Source organism: Panthera uncia, chromosome D2 (assembly GCF_023721935.1).
Source record: "Panthera uncia isolate 11264 chromosome D2, Puncia_PCG_1.0, whole genome shotgun sequence".
NCBI lineage: Eukaryota > Metazoa > Chordata > Mammalia > Carnivora > Felidae > Panthera > Panthera uncia.
In genome coordinates, this window is record NC_064818.1 from 51874134 (window position 1) to 51888559 (window position 14426).

A 14426-nucleotide genomic window follows, 5' to 3' on the forward strand; every position below is an offset into this window, starting at 1 on the left:
CTATTAAGCTGATCCATATGTGAAGAGATTATTACTGGGAATCTCTCTGAAGAAAGGTCTAGTTGTTTGTAAAATATAATTGCAAGAAAACATTTTAAGAACAACTTGAGAGATTTCATTATCTTTTCCCATATATACATGAGTACTAGTATAATTTATAGTTTCTGAAGTCATCCAGCAACTTCTGTGATTACTCAAAAATTATCCGGTGGATAATTCAGCATGTCTAACAACTGGATGTACCAGATATTCTTTATTAAATCTCCTCAGTTAATACAAGCAAAATTTAAGTCTACTGTTATATTTTTAAGTGATCCTGGGAGAAAACACTTTTATTTACTCCCCAAACTTATACACTGCTTATATGAATATTTGCTAATAGTATCTACTTTTATAGTTTAAATTACTTTACTCAAAGTAGAGTGGTAATTTAATCCAAGAGAAAGCTGAAAACAAAAAACGTGAGAGAAAGACCTAGTTTTTTGTCTCTCTGTGCCAATAATCTTTATTTTGTTAAACATAGTTTGGCTTATTTGTTGAACCAAGACAAATTAATGATTGCACTTTATTGTGAATTTTTATCTTACAGAGTTTAAACATCTTCCAGAACCTAAATAAACGCCAGTTTGAAACAGTTATTCGTTTGTTTGAAGTTGCAATAATAGCAACTGACCTGGCTTTATACTTCAAGTAAGTACAGAACTCCCCTACACTATGTTTCTGCCTCACATAAATGATCCACTGCATTCAAGTCAAAAGGCATTTATTCACACACACAGTTATTCATTTTCCTTTTGGAACATCAGTAGAATACCTTCAAGGTACTGACAGTGAATTTACTAGACATCTGAAAATACATTTAAAAAAACTAATCCCTGCTGTTGATTAGTTTGTTATTGAAGAAGTTTGAGGAATGCACGGTGAAGTTGGTGTACCTGCCAGAAGGGTGATGCCGCAAAGCCTTTGAGGAGCATTTTGGTCTGGTGGAGTCATCATGGTCCAGAGTCTGGTATTTAGAGTTGCAGGCTCAGACACTTGATTCTGCTGGAGACTCGGAGCTAAAAAACCTTGATCATACGGATGCACGTTAACCCAACTCACATAATTCTGAGTTATGTACAGCAGAGCACTACAGAAATGACCAAGGAGACCGGATACTCCCAGCTTCTGCCCATTTTGTCAGCGAACTATAGAGTTGCTTGGCAAAATGGATTAGGACAAGGTGAACTAGTTATAATATCCAACTATTTAATGACTTAGATGGGTAGTATCAAATTGTGCCTCTCTGATCCTTCTTAATTAAAAAATTATTTAATAGTTCAAAGATGAAGACAGATACTTGAAAGAATATAATTGATATCCAAATATCCATGACCCAGATTCAACAAATGCTAAGATTTTGCCACACCTGAGGTCTTTTTTGTTTTTTTTAAGGAAAAAAAAAATGCAATTGAGGCATCCGAACCCACTCTACCATGAAAAACCACTCCCTTTCCCCTCACAGTCATCATCATCCTGATGCTGTGTATCTGTCCTTTCCGTCCACATTTTCATATGGTATTGTTACGTGCGTTTTAAAATTTTCCATAAATGGTTTCATCTTGTACATACTTTTCCGCAACTTGCTTTTTCATGAAATATGTTTTAAAGATTTACCCTGGTGGTAAATGAAGATCCAGTTCATTCATTTGAACTGTATATTCAGCTTTATGAACATGCCATAATTAATTTAGCCGTTCTTCTATTCATAGACATTTAGATCATTTCCTACTTTTCGTTATTGTTGACAATACCACATCGTATGTCCTTGTACACGTGAGAGTTTCTCTGAAGTGCGTACCTAGAAGTGGGATTGCGACAAGAGTTGCAAATCTTAAGTTTTATACTGCATTGCAAAACTGCACTCCTGAGTAGTTTAAACTCCCACCAGCGGTGTGCAAGAGTTCCTGCTACCTCTTCTCTGGACTACTTTTGATCTGCACACACTTATTTATCTTGTTAATTTGACAGTGAGATGGCTTCTTATTGATGTTCAAATTTGTATTTTCTTGTTTACCAGTGAGGTTGAGTATCTTTTCATGTATTTTAGGTTCTGATTTTTTTGTTGCTTTTATGCATTACGTCTCATCACAGCCTGTGGCCTTTATGTTTATGTTATGATCTCTTTTGTCACGTGTATCTTTTAGCTTTAATGTATTCAAACTTACCAATTTTTTCCCTTTCTGTGGCTGGTGGTTTTCCTGTCTTAAACCCTTTCTGTGCCAACTGTTAGCAGCCATTTAGTCTCTTATTCCCTGACCCTTTAGATCTACTATGTAAACATCTGATGCAAAGTGGGAACTTTAACTCTGAGAAGTGCATATTAAAGATACTTTTTTAAATCTCTGGTCTTATATGCTATAATTGTTGCACAGCTGTATCTTTTTTAGGAAGAGAACCATGTTTCAAAAAATTGTTGATGCCTGTGAAAAAATGGAAACCGAGGAAGAGGCCGTCAAATATGTAACCATTGATCCAACCAAAAAAGAGGTTATAATGTGAGTAGTCAGAATTTTATTCCTCTTTTGGCAAAAAACAAAAAACAAACACACACACACACAAAACAAAACAAAACAAAAAACAAAAAAAAAAAACCCACCTTATTTTTTATGTCTTTCTATTTTAACAACTTTTGTTTTCTTCTAAGGGCAATGATGATGACTGCATGTGATCTGTCAGCTATAACCAAACCCTGGGAGGTACAAAGTCAGGCGAGTACAGTTACGTTTCCTTTTCTGTCACATTCTCAGATGCAGTCTAGGTCCCATGTAAGGGTGAATGTGAAGATTCTGGCAATCTCGGAATTTTATTATAGCTAGCAATTATATGACTATATATTTTGTACACAACTATATTTCATTACCCTGGAACAAACCATCAGTTTATAATTTGAAAAGAAAAAAGAAACTTGAGAAGTTAAGACAAAAATAAAATGTTCCCTGTTGGATTTCTGTTAATGAAGAAAGGCAAATCGCTTTCAAGAGCTCACAGATGTCAATAACACGATAGGTCATTTGGTCTCTTTGCCCAGAACAAGGCAAAGAGAAGGGACCTTAGAAAGAACTACTTTCTGCAAAGAATTCCATATCACTGAACAAGCTGCAAGAACTATATAAAATTATTCAGGGAATGTCTGAGTTTTTAGTAGAATCAATCAGCACAGGGCAAAGATGAATCATCAGTGGTTTCCCCTAGCAGGGGTGGTTTGCTCCCACAACCTCTTCTTCACTGTGCTGTCAATTATCACAAGGCACCATCTGTAATAAGTTCATGTTTAAGGGTGCCCTCCCTGGAAGTTCTTTGCCAACCTTGGGGAGTGGGAGTCAGGAGCCACTAGTTTACTACTTATTTCTTACTAACTGGATGAAAGAAGCTTCTTTTTCCCTCAGTGACGTCTAGGGAAAACCCTAAGCAGAAGAAAGGCCAGAATTCACTGGGTCCAATTATAAATGTGGGTTGTATTAGTAAAGACAGAATCATTGGCACCATCAAATCCCGAACCATACACTGGTGCTCCTCCATCCTGACGTGCCTGCTCTTTCTCCTTTATTCTTTATCTGCACAGTCACCCCGGCCAGAAACCTGGGGCCTTGCTTGAAGTTCATCTCCCCCATTCCTGCCTGTCACCCTTGCCACAGCCTCAGGTCAGACTTCCACCCTCTTCCATCAGCTCTGTGGTGGCAGGGATCCTCCTGAGTGATCCTTCCTCATCCTGAAACGCCCAGCCTTCCTCTGAGTGGCTGCTGGGATTATTTAGAGTTCTGCTCAGCCACTCCCATGCTTCAAAGCCTTCTAAATCCCCCCTTGCCAGAGATTTTCAAGCTTTCAGTCCACCCCCCACCCCCACCTCCCGCCAAAAGTTGTACAAAGAGCTCTTTATATAAAAGAAAAAACAAAGTTACTTTTGCTTAAATCTCTCTTGGCCCCCACCTGCCTGGGCCACTAGTGCATTCTGGAGGAACCCTACCCCTCCAGGAATAAGCATCACTGGTCTAGAGAATCAAACTTTCTAGCAAAGCTTACATGGCCTGTCACCACCTGTCCTTAACTCACGGTCACCACATTATTTCCTGTCATTCTCTCCCCTTCACTGCCTCACACTCTAAGCTCTGCATGTTCAATTTTCTCTCAGCAGATCGTCTTCCCTTCCTCTTTACTCCCTTCTTGATCCACAGCACTTCCCCACATAGTTCACAGAACTGTTTCTACTAGACTGTGAGCATCTTAAAGAAGGTGGTCACATCTTATTCTTCCTGGCAAGCTGGGTTCATGTCAATGTAAGGCAGCTAGTGGATAATCATCGAACTTGGTAGATACTGGGTTTTTTAAAGCTATATAAAATTTCCCTTAAATGTCCTCACACTATAGTCAAGTAAAGCTGTGTTCTAATCTGTGTGCGCGTGTGTGCGTGTATGTGCACACACATGCTAGATGCTAAGAGAGAAGCAGGACAAAAGGAGGGTGTGGGAAGCTTTAGAGCTTGAAGCAAAATATAATGGAATTAAACATTCTCCCATCTCCCCTTTCTATTGTTGAGAAGTGGTGGCAATAGCAAATAGGAGACAGGTACTCCAAGAATGGGCCTAGAACACTGACACACGAAGAGGAATTCCTCTTTGCCATTTCAATATAATCTGTAGATGACATCTTTTTAATACCAAAGAGCATATGGTGTGACAACACCTCGAGCATTAATATAAACGCTATCCTGAAATGTCACTCACACTGATAAAATGCAAATTCTCTACTAATAAGTCACTTTCATGAACCGAGTCTTACTCTTCCTTGCAGGTGGCACTTCTGGTTGCAAATGAATTTTGGGAACAAGGAGATCTGGAGAGGACTGTGCTGCAGCAACAGCCTATTGTAAAGACTTTGACATAGAAACACACTACTTATTACAAATTATTGATACAAATCAGTCTCTTCTGTTCCCTGAGTCTTAGAAAACTATCCTTAAAGAATGTACTTCTCTTTCTAGCCTATGATGGACAGAAACAAAAAAGACGAACTACCCAAACTTCAAGTTGGATTTATTGATTTTGTTTGTACTTTTGTATACAAGGTAAGTAAACGAATTGAGTAAAATGTATAATCAGCTGGACTAGGGTTTTTCTTTCAAACTGTTACCAAAATTGAGTCTCCCACATGGAAAGCCATTAGGGGTGTCCTTGTTTCTCCAAAGTAGCTTGAGGAATTATCCTAATCTCTCATTCAGGAGTGGAATAAAAACTAAGAGAATTTAGAAGTGAGCACACTGAACAGACCGACGTACTTAGAAAACAGCACCTGTCTTTCCTGTTCCCAAGGCCCTGAGTTAGGCCCAATCTAGCAGCTCTGAGCACTGTAATAATTCCTTACAGTTCCTTTTCTGCATATGAAAAGTACTGAAAATCAACTATGACTATGTTTCTGACCTAAAATTCTTGCTAGGAGTTCTCACGGTTTCACAAAGAAATCACACCAATGCTGACTGGTCTTCAGAACAACAGAGTAGAATGGAAATCCCTAGCTGATGAATACGATGCAAAGATGAAGGTAATTGAAGAGGAGACAAAAAAGCAGGAAGAAGGAAACATGGCTGCAAAAGGTTAGATGGAATCTGTTGTTTTTTTTTTTAATGTTTGTTTTGAGAGAGAGAGAGAGAGAGAGACAGAGTGCAAGCAGGGGAGGGGCAGAGAGAGGGAGACACAGAATCCAAGCAGGCTTCAGGCTCTGAGCTGTTTGTTAGCACAGAGCCCGACGCAGGGCTCGAACCCACAAACTGTGAGATCATGACCTGAGCTGAAGTCGGACTCTCAACCAACTGAGCCACCCAGGCACCCCTAGATGGTATCTGTTTTTGCTCGTTGTAAAGTAGCCAGAAGTCAGGCTGAGCTTAATTTCAACTGACAAAACCATAAAAAGTAAATGCAAACAGGAGACTTGCTTTCCCAGTAATTATAATAAATTGATTAGTGCTTTTGAGAGATTTTTCCTCCCCCCAAACAAGATCTTATGAATAATTCCAGGAGGAATTGACTGGTCCAGTTGAAGTAGGGATTGGGGCTAGGCTTCTTTATCCACTCTAGTAGGTGGCTCCTGGGTACATCCACAGAATACTGAGTTTTTAGAAATACAAGAGTCATGGAACCAGTGGGATCAGGGTTAGGTGAGAAAAACAACTTTAGTCCTAACGTTATGCATTAGCTATAAGGCTTTGGGCAATTTGCTTCACCTCTCTGAGCTCAAAATTCTTGTGTATGTAATGAGAAGATTTATCTCCAGCCTCCCTTCCAGACTTAAGGAAGCCCTACATGGAAGTAAAGCTGGACAGCTGAATGGGGTGACTTGAGACTATGCCTCGAATGTTCCCATATTGTGCTGTTTTTCCCAATGAAGTTTCTACTCCTAAAGTCACTCTGTTCGGTTTAACATTATCTTCAGGAAACCACTGTTAAGATGCTTGGGATCAACTGAGTTTATCACATGACTCAAATGTCATCTTGAAATTGGAATGCTAACATCATGATTTTGTATTCTGTCTTGACAGCACTCAAAAGATTTTGTAAGAAATTCTGTTTAGCAAAGAAATCATCTGTGTCTGGAAGAGCCTTGTAAAACAAAAGATACAACATACCTTTTAGATGATTCTACTGTGTTTAGTGATATTTTTAAAAATTCATAGAGGGAGAAAATATTTTGCTTAAAAGGTTAAGGAGGTCCTTCAACACAATAAAAGTAGGAGTTTATGACTTCTGGATATCCATTCAGCAATGTATTTATTGGGGATCTGCTCTGTATAAGGCCCCGTGTTAGGCAGGGCCTGGGAAAAGTTGGGGTCCTTATCTCACAGAGCTTACCACCTGGTAGGGGAGCTAGACATTAAACCAATAAGTGAACAATTGATTATCTATCTATAACTACCACAGGGGAAGTCTTTCCAGAAGAACGATGCTTAAGGTAAATTCTGAAGACAGCAGGCTTTGGCTAAGCAAAGAAAGGAGGTGGGGTTGGGGAGGAAGTGACGAACAGAGGCCTTGAGGTGGAAATAAGCCTGATGCAATTGTAGAACTTAAAACGGGTATAACTGGAGTCTGGGGAACTGGTAAGACAGTTCTGCAGGAAAGTGTGGCCTTAAAGGCCTTGCTTGAGGATTTGTCCTCTACAGGAGCAAGGGGGAATCATTAAAAGGATTAAATGGGAAAACAATAAGATTTGATTTGCACTTCAAAAAGATAACAGAAGTGGTAAATTTTACTATCTAAGTGAAAAGCAAAGGTATTTCCTAGTACAAGTAAATTTAATCCTTATCTCAATTTTACTACGAACAGGATATCAGGTTAAGTGTCTCCCGACATTTTCTTTTAGTATTCAGTATATTGGATATGGATCTATTATACTTTATTTGCATAAAAATTCCTTTTGAATTTTTTTTCCTGCTACCCTGAGAAGTTTCTGTGACCCAAGAACATAATTTTGTACTCTCAGGCAACATTAGTACCTGGCACAAAGTAACAACTTAGACTCCCAGATTGTGCAGATCAGTGGTTTCCTTGAGAACCAGATGTTAATTGGTTAATCATTTATTAGATTCTCTTTTTCAAAAGGACCAACCCTGAACGTGATCTCAAGTTTTTAAATGATCAAACCACTGGTACTTGTTGAAAGTTAAAACTATTAATTAGGCTATTAAGTTGGTCATGAGAAGGTTAGAAGAAAAATACTCTGGGTCCACTGATTTCCAATACTACTGTTTTTCTTTTTGCTAGCCACAGAAGATTCAGGAGGTGGCAGTGATGACAAAAAGTCCAAAACATGTCTAATGTTGTAATATAATCCAACTGGTCTAAATTTCAAATATTGTTTCTACTTCTAAAGAAAAACAGAAAACATGCAAAAGAACTTCAGCGAATTTCATTCAGCAAACCACGAACTAAGAGAGTAAAAGATCTTCAGATAAACTACCCTTGTGACCACCAAAAGAAAACCTATTGCTAGCATGAAACCCCGAGGGTAAAATAAAGTTCAACAGAAGTGGAAAATACAAGACGAAAACAAGTGCATTTTTGGTGCCAATTTGCTTTAAATTAAAAATATACAATCCTGAAACCAGTCACCAACTCTTTTTTTAAAGGTTCTTATTAATAGTATTCATTTGCTAGGGCTACCGTAACAAAATACCAGACTGAGTGGCTCAAACAGAAATTTCTCACAGTTCTGGAGGCTCCAAGTCCAAAACCAAGGTGCTGGCAGGATTGGTTTCTTGTGAGGCCTCTCCCCACTTGGTTTGTAGATGGTCATCTTCTCCCTGTATCCTCACAAAGTCTTCCATCTTGCGTGTCTGCGTCCTAATCTCCTTTTTATAAGGACACAGTCGTATTGGATTAGGGCCCATTCATATGATCTCCATTTACCTTAATTACCTCTTTAAATACCCTGTCTCCAAATATAATCACATTCTGAGGTACTGGGGTTTTGAATTTCAACATGAATTGGGGGAGGGGGGGGAGGGGACATAATTCAGCCCATAACATTAATTGTAATTCATACCTCAAATTCCTTCCTAAACTAAAAATCTCTCATCAACGTGTCTTAAGGTAAGAGTAAATACAGTATAGAATTTATAATGCCTGTAAATACTATTTAGAAAATAAAAGGACATCAAATGTTATTCTATCTGAAATGCTTATCATCTACTTCCACTTTTTATCCTTGACAATGGAAAGGTGAACATCACACCCACTTTTGGCAATCTGTAACAGAGACAGTTATAACAGTCTGTGACAATCTTCAACAGAGATTATTTTTAAAAAATGATTACTATAGCTATGTACTAGGCATTCTAAATATTGGTTTCTCAAGAGAAACTAAGGACAATTTAAAAAATTTTAAGATTTAGAATCCTAGGATTGCTACTCTCACACTAAAATGTGAGGTCTGTGAGAGGAAAAGATTTTTGTCTGTTTTGTTCCTAAGTCTATCCTGGTACCTAGAGTAGTGCCTGGTACAAGGTAGGTGCTCAGTAAATATGAATGAATAATATTTTGAATAAATGTCATAACAAACAGGTATAAATGAGGAGTGCCCAAAAGTTAAAAAAATATATTTAGAGGATAAAAAACTCATTGAATATATACACCCAAATGAGTGATGAGTGATGAGATTAAACTCATCACCTTGAGTAGGTAATACATGTATACCTGATTTCCATTACTTACAATAATTTTGAAACTCCACTTTTATGATTATTTTAGAAACTGCCTAAGAAACTCTTCCTTTATGTAATTTTTGACAACAAAATATCAGCTCAAACAACTTCCCCTCCTTATTCACTAGAAAGCAAACTGAGGAGCAAAGATGTGCCACCATTGAAGGTCTGCAAAAATAGGAACTTTGCTTAAGAGCTGGTAGAAGAAAACATAACTTCATATCCCAAACCAGTGGTCCACTGAAAACTGACTGCACTGTAGCCAAATGTGAGACAGGTCTGCTGGAGAATTAATCTTTAAACTCATCATCTTGAGGCCTTTTCAAAGACACCTTAAAGATATGACTTCCATTATGTATGAACAGATTAAGTATTGTGATTATATGTAATGATCTGAATTTATAAATGAACCTCATGTCCATAAACCACACCTGCAATACCAAATATGTGGATCTATTTTTAAAAAGTCTTTAGTTTTTCTAGTCATCATTTAATTTTACAGGAATTTTATTTTCTGATGATCGCCAAACTATGAATATATTTTTATCATAAAAATGTTTTAGCTACATATTTCCTAATTTCAGTTTGCTGCTGAACATTTCAACACTTTTTCCTCAGGAATCAAGGTTCCTTTTTATTCACTATAAGTAGTGAGATATTAAAAAAACACAGTTTCTTTAAGAGGGGGTATGAAAACAATGTTCAATATTAATAAACCAATACTGATTTACCGTTTTTTGATAGTTTAGAAATGACTGCATAATTATTTCATAGATAGTTCCTTTGTAGCAATATCCAGCATAATGCCTCACGTATAGAAGTCTGACAAATACAATGAATAAGAACTGTTTAATAAAAGGAAAATCTCTGATGATAACCATATAAAAATAAGGCACTAGGGACGCCTGGGCTGCTCAGACTGGTCAGCGTCCAACTTTGGCTCAGGTCATGATCTCATGGTTCGTGGGTTCGAGCCCCGTGTTGGGCTCTGTGCTGACAGCTCAGAGCCTGGAGCCTGCTTCAGATTCTGTGCCCCCCCCCCCCCCCCCCCCACCCCCCCCAAAAATGTTTAAAAAAAAAAAAAAAAAGATACTAAACTACTTATTCTGCAATTGAATACCAATCATTCCATGTTTAAATGTCATTTAAAATAGTATATCTTCAGGGCACCTGGGTGGCTCTAATTAAGCATCTGACTCTTGATCTCGCTCAGGTCATGATCTCAAGGTTCATGGGATTGAGCCCCAAGCCCCATGTCAGGCTGTGCTGATTGCGCAGAGCCTGCTTGGGATTCCTGTTCTTCCTCTCTCCCTATCCCTCCCCGGTTCACACTCTCTCTCTCTAAATAAATAAACTTAAAAAAAAAAAGTGTATCTTCAACAAAATAATCGACATGCTATTAGATCACTTTCTACAGGTCCTCTCTCTTCACCAAATCATGCATCTTCTCCTCTATCTTTTGGCTCTTGCTCTATAAAAATGGGTTAAAACCTTTTTTTAAAAATATCAACACATCCATGTGAAAATTTGATGAAAACTATAGACCCTTTTCCCCCCAAAATACACACAATCACAGAAGTTTACACAGATTCTAGGAGTGCTTAGATCTCCTAAAGCACATCCAGTGACTGTGAGGGGTATGATCCTCAAATTAAGATTTACATTTTATAATATATCTTGGCATGGAAGTACACCCATATTTGCATGACTATATCTGGGACAAGTTCTAGCACCTACTATTACTCAGCTCAATTATCTTACTGGAGAACTGCTCTGTTGAAGAGTCAACTTTTAACCTAATCTACTGGTTTGACTTCTGGGACCTCATTTGCCCCCCTCCCCCAATAGTATTAACTTACTTTATAATAAACTGCTCACACACTGGGAAGTCAACTTTGATTATAACAAACTCCCTTAAGTAGTATAGGGGAGAAGAAAGCAAGAGAAAGGTAAGCAAAAAAAAAAAAAAAAGGCAGCTAGAAACAGGTGGTGATGGGAAAGCAGGTGCTTAAAAAGAGGGTGCCAGTGGATGAAAGGAAAGTAAATAAATAGAAGCTGGAGAGACATACTTACTCTATTTTATAATTTTTTGTGAGATACCAATAATTCTAATAATTTAAACTAACTGAGGCAAGGGAAGATAAATATGAATGAGTAAAACAACAAAAACTACAAATTACAGGAACAACAGACTCTCTCTACAGTGTACTAGCTTCACCCTTGAGGAGCTGTGGGCGGAGCGGCTGTATATAAGCAATTGAAAAGACACAGAAGGGAAAGGGAAACATGTCTCCAATGGAACTGAAAAACTTTCAAAGCAGCTGACATCCTGACAGTAGTTGGATTTTTATTTCCAAAGATAAACCACTCAAGCTGCAACCTGTAGATGACATTGTTGTGGAGAGTTTCAAAGTGCACTTTCACATTAAGGAACGTAGGCTTCTCTCTTCCATCTCACAGAAATAAATCTTGAAAATAGTCATCAAATTCCTCTTCTCTATTTAAAAGAAAAAGTATACATATTGATTAAAACCAACAGAAAAGAAATTACTAGGTGACACGTAATAGGAGATTAATGAAAATAAAATATTTTCACTCAATGTAATTTGCTGATTCTTCTATATATCAATGTATTTCATGATTCAGCCATCAAATAATTCTTAACTTTTTGAATAATCATAATTATACCCAGACTGATTAAATATAAAGTGTTTCATATGTTGCCACCTCCCCCTAAATGTATTTATTACCTAAGATTTTACTTTAAAGTGCATACTTTATAAAATGTTATTGCTTCTCTTTATTTTTTTTGGTTGACTTTATAGTTTCTCTGTTCATTCTCATTTCAAATCATAGTCTGATCAAGAAATGAATAAAAAAGAAAACTATTTTCAGCAAAAGACACGTCTTACTCCTAGGAATGGGAAAAATCTGCTTAGGCTATAGGTTTTTATTGCTCTGAGAATAGTCAATATATATTTGTAGCTGTAAAAATCATGTCTAACACAAAGAATTGAAGTCTGAAAGGAGATATTAAATTGTTAAAATACTATGAAAACTGTCAAGTACAAAATTAATGTTTGGAACCATTGTGATGAAGGAAAATGTACAGGTTTTCAAGTCAGATGGTATTTAAGTTCCAGTTCGGTCACTTACTAGCTAGTAACAGCAGGTTACTTAACTTCTCTGGGCTCAGTCTCCTTATCTGTGCAATAGAGGATATTATATTTCCTCACAGAGGTGCTATGAGAATTAAATGTATATACATCTGCTTTTTTCTTTCTGAGACAGGCAATCAAACTGGAAAGTCACCAGTCTACCAGTCTCTTCAGAAAAATTCTTCTAGATCAGGGATTCACAATGGGCCTTCATCATTTGATTTTAAATACTTGTGAATGCAAAAAGCTATTACACCATGTTCAAATTAATAAAAAAAAAAAACAAAACAGAATCAGCTAAAGTTGATTTAAGAATTATCTGCAATTTGGCACTCCCCATTGCTGTTGTCCCTTTTTCCCCAGCATGACAGCAAAATGCAGTAAAAATTTACAAATTGTAGTCAAAACTTAAATATGGGAAATTAGCTGAATCTCTGTTAGACTTAGATGTTGAGTACTTGATCAACGTCAAGTATTTATGAGGTCACAAAGAGTTCTGGATTATGAAAGCCTTCTTAGGATTTACTCAAGTATCTTCATTGCCTAAAAAGGTGAGCTGATCCTAAGACCTAGTCTAATCACTTTCAGCTATAAAGCTCTTCAAAGAGAAGTTACACGGTTGAAAGTTTAGTCAATAGTTTGACTAGGATAGCAATATTTTATTTATAGCAATAACTTTTACATGTAGGAATTGTTTATTTGGCTGGAAAAAAAAGTTAAGGTCACAGAATAAAAGTAATCTTATTTAACAAAAACTCTTTCCAATACACCTGAATTCTATTACACTGGGAACATATCATAATTGGCAAGATGTTTTGTAATCAGCTTAAATTAGTGAATAATGATTGGTTCATTGTTTTTCCATTATGAACCAACATGCCTAAAGACTAACAAAATGGGATTAAAATTTATTGAGCACTTAGATTTGTAGGTATGGCACAAAGTGCTTTACATTCTTTATTTCATTAAATCTTCATAATAAATTCTATGCAGTAGGTATTATTTTACCCTCTTTTAGGAGAGAAAGCTCTAGTGCTGAACTTCCCAGTATATGACAAGAGCTGATAACATCCCAGCCCATACCCAGATAGCTCTTCCAACCCAAAGCAGATAACAACGTACACACTGAATTATCTGTCTTTGGGCGCTAAGGTGGCTGTTGGAAATTTACCCATCCGTATCTTCAAGGAGCTCCCCTGTACAGGTTTATGATAATCAGGATATCATGAATAGGCTGCTCTGGAACTAGTAAACAGCCCTTCTCTGATGGATTCTAAGCAAAGACCAGAGGGCCATCTGTCAAGGTGAGCTGAAGAAAAATTTACTGACAGAGAGGAAGCTGGACGAGTTAGCTGTCTATGGCCATAAGCAATGACTAGAATTAAACTCTGATCTTACCAGACTAGAGAGTCCTTGGAATTAAACAGACATTCATGATGCTGAGCTTTTTCATTAATTGTTATCAAGAACGGCTGTGGCTGCAGCTTCCTAACTGATGTAAAGGGTATGCATTATCTGTTAATATCAGGACTCACTGTGATTTTTCATCTGTCTCTGGTAGGGGGCCCTTCCAAAGTTCAGATTCTGAAGTACCTTCATCTTCATCAGAATTTCCTGTTGATTTAAAAGAGATTTTTAAAATGTGTTATATTTAAAACATGTTTTGAACTACCCACCAATGCAATTAATTAACTTCAGAGTTAACTGCAATTTAGCTTCAACATTTGTGGCTCTGAATATGTAATTCACTCTTCCAGACCAATAACATTCTTTTTAAAAATAAATAAATAAGCTGAGATATACCAGAGTCTCAGCAAAAAGACCAAGGAAAGTCTCAAGGGAAATTTCCCTAAGTTACACTGAGTTAAAGTAGTGATTCCAATATTAACTCTTACAAAGGAATGATCTCTTGAAATGTAATTGTCTTCACTTTAGTTTCTTCTTTCTATCAGCATACAAAGGACACACAGGTTAAGAATTTTGTAGAGTTTATCTACATTAGGATCATGACCTGAAGAATTGAACTAGTGTGTAGGACA

The 14426-nt window shown here is 37.1% G+C and overlaps 2 protein-coding genes across 9 annotated transcripts in view; one reads left to right on the forward strand and one right to left on the reverse strand.

Annotated features, from left to right (window-relative positions):
- Window positions 1-7948, forward strand: part of PDE6C (phosphodiesterase 6C) — a 44878-nt gene extending 36930 nt beyond the window's left edge. For 3 of the 7 annotated variants that reach the window (XM_049646411.1, XM_049646417.1, XM_049646416.1), the window contains 7 exons: window positions 590-690; window positions 2415-2537; window positions 2687-2759; window positions 4831-4905; window positions 5021-5104; window positions 5473-5629; window positions 7791-7948. In XM_049646411.1, the coding sequence (XP_049502368.1) occupies window positions 590-690; window positions 2415-2537; window positions 2687-2759; window positions 4831-4905; window positions 5021-5104; window positions 5473-5629; window positions 7791-7852 (675 nt within the window). In that variant the 3' untranslated portion in view covers window positions 7853-7948. The remainder of the gene's footprint in view (window positions 1-589; window positions 691-2414; window positions 2538-2686; window positions 2760-4830; window positions 4906-5020; window positions 5105-5472; window positions 5630-7790) is intronic. The other 4 variants (XM_049646412.1, XM_049646413.1, XM_049646414.1 and 1 more) reach the window with 4 other exon arrangements.
- A 3608-nt stretch (window positions 7949-11556) lies between these two features.
- The window catches only part of LOC125933402 (protein FRA10AC1), a 37213-nt gene continuing 34343 nt past the window's right edge, over window positions 11557-14426 (reverse strand). For both annotated transcript variants that reach the window (XM_049646438.1, XM_049646436.1), the window contains exons 14-15: window positions 13923-14001; window positions 11557-11726 (exon numbers count right to left, since the gene is read on the reverse strand). In XM_049646438.1, coding sequence (XP_049502395.1) covers window positions 11684-11726; window positions 13923-14001 — 122 coding nt within the window. In that variant the 3' untranslated portion in view covers window positions 11557-11683. The remainder of the gene's footprint in view (window positions 11727-13922; window positions 14002-14426) is intronic.